At 37.2% G+C, this 21640-nt stretch overlaps 1 protein-coding gene across 3 annotated transcripts in view; it reads left to right on the top strand.

The window, feature by feature from the left end:
• The first annotated feature begins 999 nt into the window (after positions 1 to 999).
• syk (spleen tyrosine kinase) overlaps positions 1000 to 21640 on the top strand; it is a 27422-nt gene continuing 6781 nt past the window's right edge. Inside the window, exons 1-11 of one of the 3 annotated variants that reach the window (XM_088434872.1) lie at positions 1001 to 1220; positions 9086 to 9347; positions 10133 to 10287; positions 10467 to 10601; positions 10687 to 10847; positions 16943 to 17081; positions 17384 to 17465; positions 17538 to 17608; positions 19522 to 19584; positions 19904 to 19991; positions 21386 to 21545. In XM_088434872.1, the coding sequence (XP_088290998.1) occupies positions 10234 to 10287; positions 10467 to 10601; positions 10687 to 10847; positions 16943 to 17081; positions 17384 to 17465; positions 17538 to 17608; positions 19522 to 19584; positions 19904 to 19991; positions 21386 to 21545 (953 nt within the window). In that variant the 5' untranslated portion in view covers positions 1001 to 1220; positions 9086 to 9347; positions 10133 to 10233. Of the gene's footprint in view, positions 1221 to 9085; positions 9348 to 10132; positions 10602 to 10686; positions 10848 to 16942; positions 17082 to 17383; positions 17466 to 17537; positions 17609 to 19521; positions 19585 to 19903; positions 19992 to 21385; positions 21546 to 21640 lie in introns of all 3 variants that reach the window. The other 2 variants (XM_088434870.1, XM_088434871.1) reach the window with 2 other exon arrangements.

The raw sequence follows: 21640 nt of genomic DNA, 5'->3' as shown, positions 1-21640 counted from the left end.
CCTGACGACAGTGTATTTAGGTTTGATTAGGTAGATTTAAGTGAGTAAAAAAGAACTAACAAAAGTTTAACCTCCCCCCCAAAAAAAACAACAACAACCCAACAACACCAACAACACTGTTTTGCATAGTTTTAATTGGTGAACAAAAATTCAGCCATTTTGTGGCTGTCTTTTTAAAAAATGATGCTGATTGGGGGGAAAATGCATATAATTGAATTGTATGGACTATACAGTGAGATTGGTCTTAGAACAAGGTAAGTGAAGATACAACTATGACTAAATTAAATGTTTATTTACAACAACATACAAATATCCTGTTCCAACATTCCAAAGTGGGTTCCCACATTTTCAAGTGAAAGTGAAAATGGCGATAAATTGAATGGTTTACGTCTCCACTCTAAAGCGTCCCTATTTCTATTTTTGATGAATAGAAATAATTACTTTGCTTCACCTTAAGAAATTTACTGACAATAAGTACAAAAAAATCTGTTTGGATGTATTGCACAGTGATCGGAGCTTGAATTTTAGTTGTAATTCCTTGCTGTACTTTTTTTTCACTAACGTTCATGCCATGTTTATTTTTCAATGTAGTAGTGTGTCGGAGTGTTTAGTTCACAGGTTGCTTTTAACGAATATTCATGTGGGTTGAAAAATGTTTTAGCAATTCTGGAAGTGTTTCAATCGTAGGGCTATCAGAGAATATGTGACTTTTAAGGAGCATTTTAGAAGATAAAGACTATTTAGTGTTTGTATATGGGATTTCAAAATTTTGTCCTATAACCCTATGCATAATTCACGTGCTATAATACATGCCAATAACGTGGTAGACGTCTGTCAAATGGAAAGGGTTGAACAACATTGCCATCTACAGGTAATCGTGTATAACATTTAAAAGTGCAGTTCACTTCCGTTTGTGAATATTTGCGAGCGTGGCTTCTGCTCAAGCATCATTGGTCCTTTCCAAGAGCTCGTGGTTGTGCGTCTGGACCAATAGGAAGTGGTTGACGAATCCAGCAGCTCCGGGATGAAAGCATCGACCAACGTCCCAGAGTACCGTTGATGGGATGCTACTGCTTATCCCCTCTGTTTGCGTCAGCGTCACACAGATATACTTCTCACGGATTAAAAACAAACAAAAAATAATTACATTTATACTGAGATGACTGCCGAGCGACTCAAAATGAACAACAATCCGACAGTCGCGGACTGCATTCCATGACGTGAGTGACCTCTATTCTCATAATCACGTATAATACTGTTTATTTCACAAGGCCATCCAGCAGATGTCAGTCGTTTCCCAGTTAATATGGGCCACAGTGGCGCAGCAATGTAAGAAGTAAATACAAAGACAAAATTACAGAACTAAAACGAGAGAGAAATGATCGTTAACCAAAGATTGCAAAGGGGACAATGCTGACAAGCCGAACAATTTATTATGGAAATTGTATTTTGCAATGATTGGACAAAATGTACAACATGTACAAATGTGCACATTTTGACCCAATAATGTTGACATTCCCACTGGGAAAATGTGGCCTTTTTGTCTTGCGACTTTCAGATTATCTGTATGCACTGCAAAAGAACAGATAATTGATGTTCACAACAATTATAAGATTGTTGTCTCAAAGGGGAAATCAAGTCCAAAAAATCTTTACAATATCTTCTATGTACCCCCAGTAGTCTACACACGACACTACGAATAACATAGTGTGTGTGGAATTTAAATAAAGCTATAAAATCAACTTGTTTTGAGCCATCTCAGCGGGTGGCCATTTTTCCACTTGCTGTCAATTGAAGACGGTTTTGCAGTTGATCTGAGTTTAGGTAACGACCGCACACATGTTTGGTCATGTGACATTTGCAAGTTCAGCCATAATTGGTCATTACCTGAGCCCTGAGTTATGATGTCATCTTCAGTACAGGCAAAATGGCCATTGATTAACACAGGTGAATTTTGCTGTTTTATTAATTTTTCACAAATGCAATATCAAACAGAATACCACATTTAGACTTGTGTGGCCACTAACATATCGTATTTTTTTGTTTGTTTGACTTGACACACTCTTAAAATTCACACATCCGTTTGATCCGTGTCCCAACCAGTGTGCTATGGCACATTTGTGTGCCAAAAAAGATCAGGTGTGCTGGATGAAATGATCCCTTTTCACTCAATTGCCAAAAAAGACACATTTATTGCATACAATGTATCTTTTTTCATTTGTCTTTGCCAGCAGTGAGGCAGAATGAAATGGTCTCCGCTAGTATACAATAAACTTGTGTAGACTATCCACTTTATGTACCATCCAGTTATAGCATATGCTGCCATGAAAAAAAAGCATAAGGTTAAATCACAGAGTATTTAAACAACATAATTCAGGAACAACTTGGCGTTCACTAATATTTAAATGGTATGAATTCAAATCACTGCATGGTGTCGGGTGTAATTGTTGTACCTCCGAACCCCTTACTTTTCAGGCTGCCTACATTGTCGGAGAGCAAGTTACAGTCAACACATTAGTCAGTAATTTGTAAAGTAAAGACCCACACGTATGTAGACTGACAAATTGTATAGATGTGTGTGTGTGTGTGTGTGTGTGTGTGTGTGTGTGTGTGTGTGTGTGTGTGTGTGCGTGTGTGTGTGTGTGCGTGTGTGGGGGGGGGGTTACAATCAAACAAATTGTCAAATGTGAGGTGTGGCTCAATGCCAGCTAAATATAATGAAAAGAATAATCCAATTTTTAAACTTTAAATAAACATTTACAGTGAACTGAGAATGACAGATGGAGGAAGTGAAGATGCTGAGTTACAAGGCTGAAGCTAAACTAACAGATGGTGTGGGACTGGGAGGTCATGAATTGGAAAATATGATCATGCACAGAGGACATAAAAAGACTTTCCCAGCAGCCAAATGGTTCAATTCGTAATCGAAGTTATGAAAATAAGGGATTAGTGGATGATGTGCACAATTGAAAGATGAACGTGCCAACACCTTCAACGTGTTTTTCTCAGAACTAGGCATTTCAACTTGACGACATTCAAATAGCTGTAACCTCGTCAATTGCGGAGCTACCAACATGTAATATACGTTGTTTTAAAGGGAATTGAGGGTAGAAATAGATCAAATACAGTATAACACAATCTCAATTTTCATTTTACCAACATAAGCCTGATTTATTTTGTCAACTGCATCACACACATCGTTGTTTGAGGTTTATTTGAAATGAGCAAAGAGTGAAAGAAAGATAAATCATTTTGAAAGTTTTTAAGGGGAAGTAAAAATAAGCAAATGAGATCATGTAGTTGCATGAGTATACAGCGTATACACGCTCATACAGTAACATGGTATTTATCTGTGCTTCCAATTTACCAACACATTTAAATGAATTTTTTACAGTGTCTCTGAATAAATGCACATTTAATTGTGTTTTACACACAAATTGTACCTTAATAAAAACTCAGAAGTGATTTAAGATGGGTTTCTTTTGTTAGCCTCCAACAAATTCTGGGATGCCCCAAAATTGGGAGGAGACCGCGTAATTCCAAACAGTATCACTGGAGGCAGAAGGCATGTGTTGCGGAGAGAGAGTGGTTTATCACGCGAGAGAGAAGGAGAATGGAAGAAAAGACGACGCATGCGCATGAAGAGTTCTGTGTCTGAAAAAAAACGCGTTAACGTATAAAAACATCTGTGTAAGTGCTGTGCAGCTCTCTGTTGTATTTACTAAAATAAAAGTGACGGTTGAGACCGGCGCTGCCTTCCCGTTGCCGTCTGTACCGCTTCGAGCCGTCCTGCGAGGGCTATTTACCCGGACAGGCAACTCCGGCCCTGGAAATGAGGTTTCTCCCGTATCTGGTATCTACGGCCACCAGATGAACGGGAACGGATAACACATGCATTGTGATGTTTCATGAGGAAACATCATTCTCATTCAAGATTCAAGAGTTTTTATTGGCAAATGTATAGTATTATACCACACAATGAAATTCCTATTCCGTTCACTCCCCGAGTAGCAGACTGCATTCCATGTTCGAGCAATAAATAAATAGATACATAATAAACATAAACCATAATACAGTACAATAAACAATAAAACAACAACAGAAATGATGGTGGTAATAATATAGTGCAAATATCATGTAGTGCAAAATATTATACAGTATATGCTTGTAGTAAGAGGCAGATTAGTGCGTGAGAGATTTGTTGAGAGTTCGGATGGCTAGTGGGTCGAAGCTGTTTTCCAGCAATCAATATCAAACCTACAAGTATTGTGGTGATCAGTTTTTATATTTTCACAGGTTGAAGTGGACAAGAGTAGGAATGTGCATGTGCATTTTGGTGGTGATTAGTCAAAGTATTCAAACATTTTGGGACAGCCAGCAACTCTTTGGCCTGTATGCTAACTCTCACCGCTAGCTAGCAAGCACAGCTAACTGGCTAATCAGCCACTGACATGCTGACTTGCCCCAGCAATGTCCAAATGCTGATACAGCCAAGTTAAGCGGGATTAAATTGTCTTCTTACTGAGGAAATATGAGACACGGACAGGTGGCGTTCATCAAATATGTAATGCAACAAATGTCTGCTTGTTTAGTTTCAATGAAGGGTTGGGTGTGCCCTATGAAATTACCCTCAGCTTTTTCAAAACTGTGGTTTGTCCCAGTTGACTGTGTGTGTGTGTGTTTTGTGTGTTTACCTTTAAAAACAAAATAAAAAACCAAAGATTCCACTTTGTTAGAACTATCAACACTGGACTCTTGTTGTTTGCAGACTTTAAAAACAGATTCATTTAACTTGTGTAACAGCAGCTCAAGGAAGTACGTGTTTCATTGAGAGTGGGGATTGACATAGATACATATAGTTTTAAATGTCACTGTTGTGCAATCTGTGCCAGTTTATGTGACAGCAACTCTTACCAACAATGAGAAAAAACATTTGGGGGTGGGGGGCTTGGGGAAGTAGGTTGAACCCCCAAAAAGCCTTCAAATGTAACAACTCTCAACCATCGTTCCGGTCTAAATTTAAAGCACCACTCTTTGAACATGCTTTACAAGAAATGAGAACTGAAGATTGTGAAACCAAATAAAGTCAGCTAGCACTTCCTGAATAGTTTGAGAGATTTGGTCACTGCACCACTGACTTACAGAATTACAATCTATTATGTAGATTGCACAATGGAAACAAAAACCTTTTTGCAAATTAAAGTAAAAAAAATATATACTGCACACACTTTGTTTAAAGTAGCTAATTGTGGCACATTAGACTTCTTTTGATCAAGAAAAAACGAGACATAAAATGAACTTGAAAACTTCATATGGTATTATAACATTCATATGGCGTTCATTTTAGGACATACTGTAAATAATGTGTAAACAGAAGGAGGAGGTACATTTTTAAAGGGTTTTACTTTTCTGTGTAACTATCCTATGTGGGTTTGCATAGACCTGTAGTTCTCAACTGGTAGTTCAGGCCCCAAATGTGGGTTGCAGACCTATTTTTTGTCAGGTTCACCTAATAGACATTTGAAAAACTATTCATCACTATTCATTTCTGCTCATGCGTGAGGAGAACGGAGAAGGACTGCACAAATACAAATCTGCCGCGTTCTGAAGCAGTCTCTCCGAAAAGGTTCCAGTCCTAAAAGGGAAAAAGTGCAGCTGAGGGGAGAAACATGGCCAGAACCCAGTGTATTTGTTCATCTATGTGTGTGCATTTGTAGGTGGAAGATTAGTCCATGTATGGCACAACATTTCATGGAGCAAGACATTCTGCAAGATATTTTTAATCACAAGTGTCTTCTGTCTGCGGTTTGAGCCTGGCCAAACTTGTCGTGGCAACCTTCTCACAGCAAATCATTTCTTCATTGCAAGCAATTATATCGATTGTAGCAAATGTATAATCACTACATTTACAATTATTCCAACAGTTGGGTCAGGGGAAGCTAAAAAAAAGAAAAAAAAAGATGTATCATATGACAGAATAGAGGAACACCAGGGTCCCCCAGGGAACATGTTAGGTAAGTGACAGAAAAAAATGCCTTGCACTTTATCCATTTGTTTTCTCAGTAAACACAGTGCAGTTCAATCTCTAGCAAGTGGATGTCACGGTGAGCAATCTGCCTTTGACAGCACAGTCTTCACTCATTTTTTTGTGGTTAATGGGAACTAAAACCTCTATGCGAAAAGCCAAATCCGCAAAGTAGGAGACCCCCACTCATCAGGAATTTTCATGTGTCTGGGTACCACAATATTTAAAATGTGAAAAGAGCACATATTTACTTAAACCTTTGATAATTAAACTTCATACAGTAACTGTGATGTCAGACTCTCGGATAAATAGCCCACATGCACACATATGCATTACTGTGCTACACAGGCTATTTTCTGGAGCTTTTAAACTTCAATAAACCCGCATCAGCCATTGGAACTAGTCGTTATACGTGATGCTGTCAAAACTCACCAAAATAAATAAATAAATATCCACAAGATTTTATGAAGCCCAGATCACAAATCGCAGTATAATATAAGAAGAACATCATTTTGTTTCTTTACTATTAATTGAATATGAATGAAATAAAATAACACAAACATATTAAAAATTAAACAATATGCACTCACCAAAACAAACAGGGGTCACAATGGATCAGTCTTTTCAATATCTCCCAATTTTTCTCGACCTCTTCATGCTCAAGCTTTTTCTTGGCACTGAGATGTACAGTGTATTCACTCGGGTGCTCCCAAAAGTTTTTTAAAAGCACCATAGCGCATTGAGGAACCCTCTTTCCCTTCGAACTGAGATGTACAATACTGTAAATTCACTTAGGTGTCCCCAGAAGTTTTTAAAAGCACCGTAGCGCATGTGTCCAGCCGTGCTTTGGTGTCTCGTTGCTGCCTTGGTTAAACAATTGAAGTTTGCAAATCCAGTGTAGCTCCAAACACCAAACAGATCCTTTGCAAAGAAAAGGCATTCCCAGCAGAACTATTTGCCAGGGTTAACTGACGCCCCTGGTAGCCCAGTCAGAAATATGGCCAAGTCAGGACAGCTTAGCTAATAGTTACGCTACACCTCTAAAGCAATCAGGCATAGCTTACTTGTTGAGCATTGCACCGCCTTACTGCTGTGAGCATCCACTCACGTCATGTTCAACGTGAGGCCTCTAGATGGTGATCTTATGATTCAATTTGCTATTACAGCTGGCTATGAAGTTATACGGGGCGCTCACAAATCCATCTGCGCTTTCGCAGAAGCCCGCGCCATGTTAATGTGAATGCCCTGGCTTCTGGCTAAGGCAGATTCCATACAGCCTGGCGACACAAGGTAGCTGATTTCTAATTGGCTAAAAACTCACAAATTAAAACTACAACACTAGAAGGAGTGTAACCAAATGGATATAATATAACACGAAAGAACAAGATATGGAGAATATTTTTATAAATAAAAAAAATATATATAACATATATATTTAGTAAAAATTAATTTGAAATGACATTGGCTTTCATTATAGTTGTTATAATTATTATGGTTTATTATGATAATGATATCAGGTTATGTTAGGCCAGCAGAGAAGGCCTAGCTGGCCCTGATGTCCCACCATTGACTGAATCACATCCAATTGCTGATTTGGGATACAGTACTGTGGACCCCCGTGTTACAGCGTCCCTGGCTTACGTTTTTTTCTTCTTGTGATGTGGAATACTGAGTTACAACTGTCATGACCCTAGGGGCTTGGCTGTATTTGTGTTGTTTTGTAGCCATCTGCAAGAGTTTTTAGGTAATTGCACTTATTTTCAGTTGCCGTCAATGCCTCCATGCAACGCGTGACTACAATGCTGGTCTGCTATTGGTCGGCGTCTCCTCACGGAGATAGTGTTCTGCTATTGGTCGGCCTGACTCGTTTCAAAATGGCGGAACGGTTGTGAAGGGAATCATATATTAGGTTGTTATCATTATGTGCTTAGTTCATTGTTACCCATTTATGCAATCCTAGTTCATCTTGACCCTGTCCTTAGATAGAACTGTTGACGCACGAAAGTGTGAGCCGGGACCTTGGCCCAGCTGCCGGTGGCGCCCGGCTGGCTCTTTTGTTGTGTCTTGTAATCTGCTATGCTTCTACTCAATAAAAGCCAGGGGGGGACGGCTGGGCAGTGGAAAACTAGCGTTGGAAGACCCACGAGTTACATTTGCCCAAGCTTTTTTCCCTATGCCGGCATAGAAAAGTCAATCTTGGCTGGTCTGAGTTACTCTTTTTGCTGTTTAAGCAGCTAGGCTTGTCCTAGTCTTCTTTTCTGAGATTTCTCTGACAACGGTGAAGCTTTGTTCTATCATGTGTGGTTAGAAAACTGTATTTATAGTGCATTTTACTGTTTAATTCAAACTTGAATGGGTTAGCCATGGGTCCCAAGATTCCTAGTGATGAGAGAAGTAAGAAAGAAGTAAGAAAATGATTTATATGGAAACGATGCTGGAGATAATTAAGAAATACAAAGGTAGCCTAGCCTAGGCTACCCTTACTAGTGAATACGGTCATAACAAGCGCCACTCAAAGGTATATAAATCCTTTCTATATGTTTTATTTATGATGTTTTCTGATTGTATACATGTATATTATACATACGTAGCACTTACTATACAATTTTGGTACCAATTTTTAATATGTATGATCAATTTTGATGTTTTTACCTGGGGTTCTAAATGCATTTGTTGTTTAACATAGGTTTGGATTGCCCGGCATGCGTTGAATTCGCCTTACGAGCCCAACAGTGGAACGGATTAATCTCGTAAGACGAGGGCCCACTGTACTAAGAAATCTATCATCACTTACTCGGTCATTGTACTATACTACACAACAGCTAACATGAGGATGAGACGTATGGCACGTTCAAATGCAGTCAGACCTTTCAAACTCAGACAGAAAAAAGTCTATAATAACAGTAATAATAGTAATCCGCATCATCATCATCTTACTTTTCTTTAATTGAAAAAAACATTGCTTCAATTACTTGGGATTGACCTGCAAAATCAATAAAAATTTTATTTAGTATAATGTATAACACGTAATAATGTCATAATTCATGTTTCTTATTTCAGCTGTTCTCTTGCTCCTGATTGGTCCAACATGCTGTTCAGTGCACTAATCAGAAAAGAGGGAAGTAAAATCATCCATTTGTCAAGGAAGTCTCTGAAATAAGGAAGCTTCAGAGCACCACCTTACTATTGTGTTCATGTTTCAACAGCAATCATCTCCTTTTTCAGTTACCATCGGAACTTGACTATGTTGCTTACACTGTTGGATTGCGTGAAAAAGTGAAGAGGATACATTTTGATGAAATCCCTCTCACCCAAATATACAGTAAGTTTAAAATATCTGTTTCTTTTATATTTTTACTCTCATCTCTCAGTGGTTTTATACATAATCATTCAGGAATGTTTGGTGGGAGATATTGTGGAACTTGATTTTATCCTCGTAAATGCCGTTTTAGAAAATAAAAATATCACATTAATATTTCCCATTCATGATTCTTTTGCCACTGGAAAATTCTCAAATTTAAGCTTTTGAAATGTTGGAAAATAGTATTAGGTTTTCTAATTTAATTAAGTGAAATTCAATGCCTGCTCAGCTTTATTTGCAATCATTAATACAAAACAATGTTTACTTCCCTTTGAAAATATTGATTTGATCCATAATTGCTTTAATAATAAGAAATGGCTTTTTCCAAAGTGATTAGGGAATTCCACTGGAATTTGCAACTTGGGGAGGATTGTCCTAAGTAGATTGGATGTTATTGGGAGAACTCTTGTTGTAACAACCGAAATAAAACCTGCCAAAATAACACCTGCTCACAAGTAGTCCCCTCCCCAAATACACACACATACATGCACAAACCCACAAGCACACAGACACGCACAGTCCAAAATGATTGGGCCTTTAAGGTCAAAATACAAACTAGAAATTGTGTCAACATTTTATGAGCATCTTATATTAAATTAGTAGCATCCCGTGTTTAGTTTGAACCGGGGTCCTCAGTGTATTTTGGCATTTATTTTCTTCATTTCAGAAAACAAATCAAAAAGATTTGACCGAGTATCTGTAAAATGAACTACAGTATGTTGATATAACATTTATTTGTATTACAGGTGAATTACATTGGGATAGTGCACCTTCAACCAAACTCTTGAAGGCAGCCGCCATAAGTGGGCTAAGATGGCTGATAGAGTGAATAGTCTGCCATTCTTCTATGGCAATATTACAAGAGAGGAGGCAGAAGAGTATCTGCAGCAGCCTGGTGCAGGTAGTGGTTTGTATTTGCTACGGCAAAGTCGAAACCATTTTGGAGGTTATGCCCTGTCCATATTACATTCTGGCCGCTGCTACCATTACACCATTGAAAGAGAAGCCAATGAAATGTATGCTATTGCCGGTGGGAAAAGCCACAACAGCCCTATAGATGTGATCGACTACCACTCCCAGGAGCTGGATGGCCTTGTGTGTCGGCTGAAGAAGCCCTGCATCAGGCCCAAGAACATGCAGCCGAAGGTGGGCCCGTTTGAAGACTTAAAAGAAAAACTAATCCAGGACTACGTAAGGCAAACTTGGAATTTACAGGTAAGACTTGAGTCACTCGGGTAAATGTTCTATCTTGTCAAAATGTATTTTTTTTTTTAGTAACAATCTTCACTTCTGTGGTCAGGGAACAGCTTTGGAACAAGCTATTATCAGCCAAAGGCCACGTTTGGAGAAGCTTATTGCGACTACTGCTCATGAACGAATGCCCTGGTTCCATGGAAAAATAACTCGAGAGGAGTCAGAGACCAGGCTTCAAAATGGCTCCCGTACAAACGGAAAATTTCTGTGAGTGATTTGCTTAAGTCTGTCTTGAGTGTTTTACTGCAAATGAGAGGAAAATGTTTAATTAAATGGTAAACCAAAGCTAGAATTTATTGTTGGGATTTACTATAGTAATTTTGTTGACATTTCATCATTCAGTATTCACTGGCAAACGCAGACAGAAAGATGTCAGGCTGGCCAATGTGCAAAGATATCTGGTTTCTCATCAGATAGTCAGTCACACAATTACGAGAAAACCATCACAAAAGTCAAACAAAATTGGATTTTGAACGTGAACTGTTCAAAGGATTAACTGTGTGTGTCTACTGCTTGTTCCTTTTTCTTTGATGGTAAATATTGAAATAGTAATTATCGTATCTCATCCGTGTCTAAAACTAGATCCTAAAAGTATTTTTGACATACGTTTGAATGTTTGAATGTTTATGGTCAAGGGTGGCACCGGAATGTTTAGCACGTCGGCCTCACATGGGAGATCGTGGCTTTGTTTCTGTAGAGTTTGGATATTGTCCCTGTGCAAGAGTGGGTTTTCGCCTGGTACTCCGGTTTTCCTCTCACATTCCAAGATTGTTCATCTTTGTGTGCCCTGTGATTGGCTGGCAACCACTTCAGGGTGTTCTCTGCTTCTGCCCAAAGATGGCTGGGCGAGACTAGCACACCCTCATGAGGATAATTGACTACGAAACAGGATGGATGGATATTTTTAATTAATTCATTAGATGAATCATTTATACATTTCATTAGTTACTGTAATTCCCCAAATATAAGATGCACCTGTGTATAAGACACACCCTTAATTTGGTCAAATTCTGGTATTTTCTATGTTACTGTGTATAAGACGTACCAACACTCGGAGAAAAAGTAAAAACTATCGCAAAACAGAATGAATCTCATCTTTTTGTGAACTCTTCATATTTTCTTGTGTTTATGTCCGTAAGTAGTATATTTGTTGCACATTAAGTGTGTTTCCGATTTTCAACATTGTGAGCAGTTTAATGTTGAATGCACTCTAAGCAATTGTTTTCCCTTTTCCTCGCGATGTGGTTCGAGTTAATTTTACCTTAAATACCCGAAGTTTCACAGCCTTCGTGTTTCAGCAAGTTTATGCTTGTGTGTTTATGCCAAAAGACTGCAATTATTAAACGAGTCAAATGGAATACCTTTCAGTGTTCTCTAACCGGTGCACCCTTAATTAAACCAGCAGGAGACATAAAAACTTTTACATGATCCTATCCATTTTAGCAATATTCCTGTGTGTGAACTCAGATGGTGGTTCAGCCTGCTTGATTCTGTCATTGAAAATAATGCTGTCACAACCTCAGCTAACACGAGCAATTCTTAGCTGCAAAATGCACTCGTTGCAAACAGCCAACTGATGTTCCCCTATAGCTCGCCCCGTTTCTGTACTTATAAGTAAGAATATGGCCGAATAAAAAAATGCACATCTGTTAGTCAACACTCGGCTTACGTGGCTCATGGATCAATATTCCTCGAAATGTGTCGAGGAAATATATATATATATACAGTATATATATATATATGTATATATATATATATATATATATATATATATATATATATATATATATATATATATATATATATATATATATATATATATATATATACACACACACACAGTGGACCCCCGTGTTACAGTGTCTCTTGCTTATGTTATTTACATACGATATGGAATACTGATTTTTTTTCATCCCCTCTTTATGGTATTTTCCCGGTTTTGCGACAAAAACAACTGTCGTGACCCTAGGGGCTTGGCTGTATTTGTGTTGTTTTGCCTCTATCTGCTGGTGTTTTTAAGTAATTACACTTATTTTCAGTTGCTGTCACACTTGGTTGACCTCACTCATTTCAAAATGGCGGAACGGTAAAGCTTTGTTCGATTGTAAGTGGTTACAAAAACCGTATTTATAGTGCATTTTACTGCTTAATTCAAAGTTGAAAGGGTTAGCCATGGGTCCCAACATTGCTAGTGATGTTAAAGAGAGAAGTAAGAAGATGATTTATATGGAAACGATGCTGGAGATAACCCTTATTAGGGAATATGGGCATAACAAGCGCCACTCAAAGGTAATAAATAAATAGTAAATCCTTTTCCTTTATGATGTTTTCTGATTGTATACATGTATATTATATATACTTAGCACTTACTATACTATTTGGCACCAATTTTTAATACGTATGTACAATTTTGATGTTATTACTTGGGGTTCTAAATGCATTAGCATTGGATTGATAGTCATACGGTGAATCCGCTTTACGAGCCCAACCGCTCGTATTATCTCATAATATGGCAAATACTGGAGATGGAGTTTGACTTTTTTGTTTTAAAAGGATAGTGATCATTACGGAGAGCAGGAGGTGCTGCAGGTCCTGCATTTACCATTGTCCATAGCTAAGCAAACATGGCCACATACCGGAGAGGTATGTGTATGTGTAGGTAATTCAATGATTACTAGACTTATTATTATATTGAAAACATACTGTTGGACATTAAGAACAAATTCATTTGCAAGTTTTTGAAATTTACATTCATTTAATTTATTCATTTTCAATGAAAAACGGTCTAATACACTGTCCCTTTAAAATGCTCTTTAAGAAATCTTGGGATGAGATATTGAAGTATCTAAGAACAATAGAGTACAGCAGCTAATTCAAGAAGTTACAGTATTATCCTCAGACAGAACTTATAAAGCAACATTCTGCGTGTCCATAACCCGTTTGCTGAGCATCTGTGAATTTTGTGCAAATGATGTTACTTTTACTCAAGGTTGAGTTATTTTGATAGAACAGATTGGGGTGCAGATTGGATTTGGCTGGGCAAAAGACTTGAAGCTGTGGTTGCCATTTCTGAGTTTTGCACTGACAATGAAATAAATGTATTTATAACAATCTTAATAAAAGCTGTTGGTGGGTGAATGGTTAGTGGGCAATGTTGCTCATGTTAGACATGGGGATCAGGATTCAAATCCTGATCAGGGCAGATGGCCCACCCACGGAGAATGGGTGGGTAGTGTCAAACATATCAATGTGACTGACTTGGTGATGGGAAAATTTGCTGCTTCTTCTTCCTTGAAAATATTGATCATAAAATTTGTCTTATTCTCAACCACAGCAAGACTGAAAACCTCGTAACCAGTTTCTCGGTACCTTTGTATGACTTGCTGCTCAGAAACAGGCAAGTGTTGCACCAATGACGATGCAATTTGACAACTGTTGCAAACAGGAACTTATTGCTGGTAGAGACAGCTTTTACCTCTTGTTGGATCAAAATCTTGACCCAACATGATGGGTCAAATATTCAGCTAAATGGTTATAAAGAACCCAGAATTGGGTTACACCACTTTGGACCCAGCTCTGGCCTAACTATTTCACCAAATTTGAGTTACTTTTGATCCAATACATTTATGGGTGTAGTATTCTACTTGCAGTATTTACGGTGTATTTTAGTGTAGTATTTATATTTATAAAATGTTTTAAAATGACACTGTGTCGAATTTAGTTCCAGAGCCAACGATTTTGAAGCATGCACATTATGATTGATTTCTGTCCCTCTCTCTCTGTATATACACACACACACACACACACACACACACACACACACACACACACACACACACACACACACACACACACATATATATATATATATATATATATATATATATATATATATATATATATATATATATATATATATATATATATAGTTTTTATATATATATATATATATATATATATATATATATATATATATATATATATATATATATATAGTTTTTTTTTTTGCATTTTATTTAAATTTATGGTGGTTTTAAAAATGTTCAGCTCACTACTAAATGGCGCTAAATTCTACACACTGTCCTCTTAATGGTCAAATGAACTCAAACGTCATAATTCTGTCTTAATCCAATGAAAATCGGCCTTGAATTTATAACATTTGCTACATCTCCATCATTTATTTTATTTATATTTTCCACTCAGTGTGTGTGTGAGTAGTTTGTCCATATTTTGGACAATCTTTAAGTTGGTTTGCAAACAGTGTGAAAACTTCCTCATGCCCAACACCAGTAATCACCGCTAGTATTGAGAAACCCATGCCTATCTTTGTGCAGGAAATGTGGGCTCATTTCACACTCAGTGATGGTCTGAATGTGAGTGAGAATTGCTAACTGTTTTTAAACGTGACCTGTGACTGGCCAGAAACCTAGGGCGTAGTCGTTGAGGAAATACCAGAACGCCATTGCTCACTGAAAAAAATGTATACAAAATCTTTACTATTTGCAAGGTCATATATGCCTAATTGGGGCCTAAGTATTATCAAATTTCACATCCTAGAATTTTTTTCATATTTTAAAAAGTAAAAAGCACAATACATTGCAATTATTGGACTACATTGCATCCTCTCTTCGTGAACACATTGAGAAGTATTTTCTCTGCACATGCTCCAGTTTTGAGAAAAGGTCATGGTCGGCTGAAGAAACAGATCACACAAACACATACAGGCCGAGAGGCGGTTTCCGCTCAGTGCTTCCTGAAATAGCCATAAAAGAGGAAGAATGACAGTACGCAAAGATGTGACTGTTAGATCTCTTATGCCACCAACTGCACAAAAGTGTTTTACTTTTAAATACTGCAAGTGTATGTTTAAAAAAAAAAGACTGAATCCGTTTGATAATGGATTTTGACTAATGGTTCTTTTCTTAATCTTGTTGGAGGTACTGAACCCCACCAATGTCATTTACACTGTCATGGAACCTTTATTCTGTGAAAAAAAAAATCTATATAAATTTATATATATCCACCATATTTTTCAGACTACAAGCCGCAAATGATTTAAGACCTGTGGCTTATAGTCCAAGTGCACCATATCTGCAGGTTGTTTTTTTCCACTGGTCCAATCCACCAGTAAGGTAAATGTGTGTATCTGTTCTGTTCTGTTAAGGAAAAACTATGTAATACAACTGAAAAGATGTTAATAAATTGCTGTGCTCAAAACGTGTTTTAAAAATCTATTTTGAAAATGTAAAAAGTATATATAAATTGAGAGCTTTAATAGCAGTACAGAATCCAAATCAATACTTCAAGAGCATCTTTTCATTTTATCTCCCTTTCTTTGATAGATTAGTTAAGTCCTTGTAGAAAAACATTGCACATCATTCATATATACAATCATAAATACATAAATAAAATCATATATACTGTGTACTGTATATAAAATTTACACGTCACAAATTTACCCAAAATTTTATACATTCTCTTATTCAATTAAGACACATATTTTTTTAATAATATATTTTTAAAACTCTTTTTGAGCACAACCATTGATTCACATCTTTTCAGTTCATAGTTGTTTCATAAATTGAAACCTCGAACACATACACATATTTGCTTGTATAAGCCGCAGGCTCAAATCTGTATATATATATATATATATATATATATATATATATATATATATATATATATATATATATATATATATATATATATATATATATATATATATATATATATATATATATATATATATATATATATAGATAGATAGATAGATAGATAGATAGATAGATAGATAGATATTCATAGTCATGAATACTTTCATAATTTGATATAAAATAAAGTAAAATTAACACAAACATATTTTATTAATAACCCAAATTTTTTCACGGGACCCTGGCCATAGACCCCTGGGGTCCATTTACCCCAGTTTGAGAAGCACTGCTCTATGTGGTTCTTTTGGTTTAAAGATAAAAGCTAGAGCAATGGAAATGTATTTAACTTGACAGTCCATGTTTAAACAAATAGTGTCATCTAGAGGAGGAAAAAAAAATACAAAAGTGGTTCTGAGGGTTAATTTTCCCATCAGTAAATAAATGTATGTGCTCATGAAATATGATGAAGAATAACAGCGACGAAAGAGAACAGGTTTCAGTCTCGGTTTTCAAAACATGCTTTACTATATCATCTATAACCTTCATCGTTATACCTGCTACTAAATGAGTCCATAGCATATTGTGTATATAAAAAACTTTAAGTTTGATTTCTTGTACTACTTCTTCTCTTGATTTTCTTCTGTCTAGGATTCGGCAGAGAGATATGAATGGATCCTACGCTCTTTGTTTATTACATGAAGGAGAAGTGATGCATTATCGCATTGACCAGGACAGAGCTGACAAGCTCTCGATTCCAGATGGGAAGAAGTTTGACACTCTTTGGCAGGTTGAAATGTCAATATACATGTTTGTCCATGTACAAGTTTCCATTTAATTCGTGGACAGATGTAATCAAAATGTAATATTTTTCCATGGACACAAGAAATGTGGTATTCTTTCTTAAAATGTGCTCTTATAGATTCTGTGATGGATGGTAATCTTGCCTTGAATAGTTTCAACACATGCCAAAAAGAGCATTAGAAAGCTAACATTTTTATTACTTTGAAAAGCCCAACATTTAATAAATCCATGGAGGATGTCATCTTTTTTGTTGTATAAAATGCTAACAAGACTTTGTCTTTACACAAGCTGGTAGAACACTACTCATATAAGCCAGATGGCCTGTTGCAAGTTCTCACTGAACCCAGTCCACGACCCGATGGAGATGCAGGTACAAACATATACAATGTACTCTAAAAAGTACATAAAGTACAAATTGTATGATATACTGTTTGTATTTAAGTGCCCTTGTTCTTAGATCTTGGAGGACAGCCGCTGCTACCACAGGATCCATCTGGAATTGGTGCGATATTTGTAAGTTTTATTTGACTGCTATTAATGCTTATTATGCCATTCTGATGTTTGAACACAATAAGAGTAGAGGACATTAGTCCCAAACATTTGGATATGATGGACATAATGTCATGAAAGCTTTCCAGTCAGGTTTTTCAAAGATGCTGCATAGCACCGAGTCAACCCTGTTATGAGTTTTTAATGACATTCTCCTGGTTAATGACACTGAAGACTATGTTTTTATTGATTTGATGGACCTGTCTGAAGCCTATGATATGGTGGATCACAGTACAGTATTCTGTTTGGCTCATTTGCAGAAGGAGCAGGTGAACATTAGTGGTAGTGCGCTAAAGTAATTTAGAGCAATGGTCCGCGGCCCGGTACTGGTCCGTAGATCAACTGGTACCAGGACGCCTGGGCCACAACCGAAATAATGATGTTTTGGAGGTGATTTAGTTTAACAGTTCAATCAATTGTGCTTTGTTTGGATTGAGCTTGTTTTTTGGCGCTGCCTCTGGCCGCCGTTGATATTACATTTTGTAGTGAGAAGGACAGTGTGGTTTAATTGAGAGCAGTTAGTCAATGACACACACGTTTTGTCTCTCTGTGAAATCTGGCCCACAACTGTGTTGCACTTACTTTGTAAGAATGTTGTCATGCATGATAATATGACCAAAATTAGTTGGTTGATCCAACAACTTGTAACTGCGGATAACATGCTAGCTAATGTTAGTTCTTCAGCACGTCTTGTATGCGTTTAGCTCGTTAGCATTTTCGTTTGTGCCAGGTTTTTCCCTTTGCTATATGTTAGCATATACAAAGGTTTTGCACTGATAAGAACTCATTTAGATCTAATTAACGTTTTGTATTCAATAAAATGGTATTTATAATTCAGTTATATGATTGACCCAATGTAATATGCGTGCATTTTTGTAGTTTTTTTTTTTTTTGTACGTATGTACATTTGGAGGCCCACAGGAGGGAGTATTGAGAGCAAATATAATCCACCTCTACATTTTAAATTTCATTTTAAGATAACTTTATTTGTCTTTAAATCTTTAAATGGTCCTGTCTCACCTTAGCTCTATGAGCTCCTCCCCTTCTACGCACCTTCCCAGTGAATCATGTCAGTGGACCAGCTGTTACTATTGAATGATCTTCTATTAAACATTAAGCAGGACTCCTCTCCAGGGGAAAGCTAGCCATTGGGAATTTCTGGAAAATGTATGGATTTTTGTAAAATTTCGGCTAATGTATGGAAATACATAGCAGTAATAGGGAATGTTGTGCACTTATATAGTGCTTATTCTACACTGTTATGGTAATGTAGTGATTGTAAGGGCCACATGCCACAATCTCAAATGCATTTATGTATTCTTGGGGCAGCACTGTTGTTTATATAAGCGTTTGTACAGTATAAGCATTTAAAATATGGTTTGGGAAATCTTGTTTGTCAGCACAATATTTAATTATGATTTATGTTTTGAATACGCAGATACTGAAGCCACTACTCACAGCTGGTGCAAATAAATCCACTGACACAAGAAAGAGCAGCTCTCACATCGTCATTGTTTGAAGCACACAACAGTATGGAATAAGAAAAGCGTCAGCCAGGTCCATCTACGGGTTAAATTCGTCGAGAGCTCCGTATAAGACGGAGGCTCTCACATTGACCATGGCACTATCACGAAGATACACGTAGGCAGCTTTGGCCAAGTGGTTGATGGCTGGGTTAAAGTCTCACTGACTGTCTGACAAATTGGTGTCCTTGAGCAAGACACTGAACTGCTCGAGTATGTGCCACTATCAGTGTGCTCTGTTTATTACTGTGATGGGTTAAATATGTTTTCATGACACTGACAAAAAAAAAGAAAAGATTTGGGGCTCTTTGAATGGCACACTGATAAACTATCTGACTTTTGTCTGTTTTGCAGCAAAATGCAGCAGGAGGATTTCTTGCCAAAATCAAAACAGTTTCCATACCTGGCCGACATAAGGTGATCTAACACATATCCTACCATGCCCACTTTTATCTTAGAGCCCTACTTTGCTTTGTACTATGGCTGAGCAATTTAAAAAGATAATCTAATTATGATTTCTGCCTCAATATTGTGATTAAATATGCAACTGTTTTTTCATGGTCCTGTTCTCTCAGTAAATTAATCTGTATTGCAATAAACATTGTCATTTAATTTTTAATGAAAAACAGTCTACATTTTACACAGTGTCACAGTGTCACACTAAGTACCGGATCATGTACAATAGTTCTTGGTTGTGTTTTAACTGTGCATTTCGAATCATCTTTCATGACCTCAGAGCCGCGGATCTCGACACGAATGTAAAGACTCAAATAATGCCAATTCATATGAAGCCCGAGTGCCCAACAGTCGGATAGTCACCATAGGTACAGTATGTGTGTGATTGTATAGATGCTACTTCTAACTATCCATCCATTATCTTGACTGCTTATCCTCATGAGCCAAGCGGGCTTGCTGGAGTCCATCCCTGTCTTTGGACAGCACACCCTGAACTTGTTGCCAACCAATCATAGAGCACACACATAGAACACACCTAAACACATTTGAGAATGTCTACAATTCCTACGTACCACATATTTTTTTGGAATGTGTACCCAGAGAAACTCACATAAAAAAAAAATAAAACATACAAAAACATTGTGAAGCAGAGCAAAACCTTTTTGATTCAGTGCTTTGCGATAATTCTTTTTGCCTTCCTAACCATCTTAAGTATAACAATTACAAAAAAGATCAATGGCAATGTTATTTGTTATAAAAACATTTGTAACAAAGAATAACTTTAACTTTAGATATACCGTGATTCCCTAAAAATAAGATGCACTTTTTTTCCAAAAATGAAGGCCAAAATGATGAGGTTTGCACTATAAATGGTAAAGTAAAAATTTAATTTATTAATTTTTTTTTTATTCAACAACATTCGGGGAAGATTGATTTGTCAGCCACATAAGCTAAGTTTTGATGCACAGATAGCCGTTGCAGCTAACAGCAGCTCCTCTTAGCTGAGGTTGTTACGGAATTATTTTCAATAAAAGAAGTGAGCAGAATGAACCAACGGCCGAGTCCATCCGTGTTCAGTTCAGACTCCCGAGTTTAATTCCAGCCCGCTCTCACCTTCCTTTGTGTAGTTTGCATGTTCTCCTCGTGTCCACATTTTTTTCTCTGGACACCCAAGCTTCTTTCCACACTGCAAACACATGCTAGGCTAGGCAGTTGTATTGGACACTCTAAATTGCCCTCAGGTGTGATTCTGTGCGTGAATAATTGTTCGTCTCTGTGTGCCCTGCGATTGGCTGGCAACCAGTTCAGGGTGTCCCCCGGCTACTGCTCATAGACAGCGACCCTAGAGAGGAGAAGTGGCTAAGGAAAATGGATGAATCTACTTGTCCGTCAAAAATATTTACTGATGACTTACTTATGTTTATTTATTTCAATATTTGAATCCCTCCCTGATATCAGTACAAAACCCTGACTGTTCAAATCCTTATTTTTACTTAGTACAGCTTTTAGGATTAGGACACGTACTGTATGTTCAAATGTGGTTGCAAGTTCATACGTTTGAACATACTGTACATGCAGATGTTTGAATATACTTGCAAACACTTTAAAAGTGTATGCCAGTCAAAAATGTTTACACCATTTTACCAGTTTTACACTTGTATACTATTAGCTTTCTGATATCAGTGCAAGGCTGTCAATGCGGACTGTTGGATTGTTGATTTTTAATGAACTAATTCTTGGTTAATGCTTATTTCTCTACCAGAGTCCTTGCCGATGGACACCCCAGTGTATGACAGAACATATGCAGACCCAGATGAGCTGAGGAGTTTCACCGTGAATCCCGAACAGCTCGTCTTGGAAAATGAAGAATTGGGTTCAGGGAACTTCGGCACAGTCAGGAAGGGCACCTACACGACAAAAATGCAAGCAACATTTTTCTTATTTTCTTATTATTGTTTTTCTTCATTTATCTCTGTGGCACTATAAAAACACATATCTCTGGACCAATTTGATCAAA

Source organism: Hippichthys cyanospilos, chromosome 15 (genome assembly GCF_059441005.1).
Source record: "Hippichthys cyanospilos isolate Australia breed blue-spotted pipefish chromosome 15, RoL_Hcya_1.0, whole genome shotgun sequence".
NCBI classification, from domain to species: Eukaryota; Metazoa; Chordata; class Actinopteri; order Syngnathiformes; family Syngnathidae; genus Hippichthys; species Hippichthys cyanospilos.
Note: the sequence above shows the minus strand (reverse complement) of the source record. Positions and strands in the feature narration are given on the sequence as shown.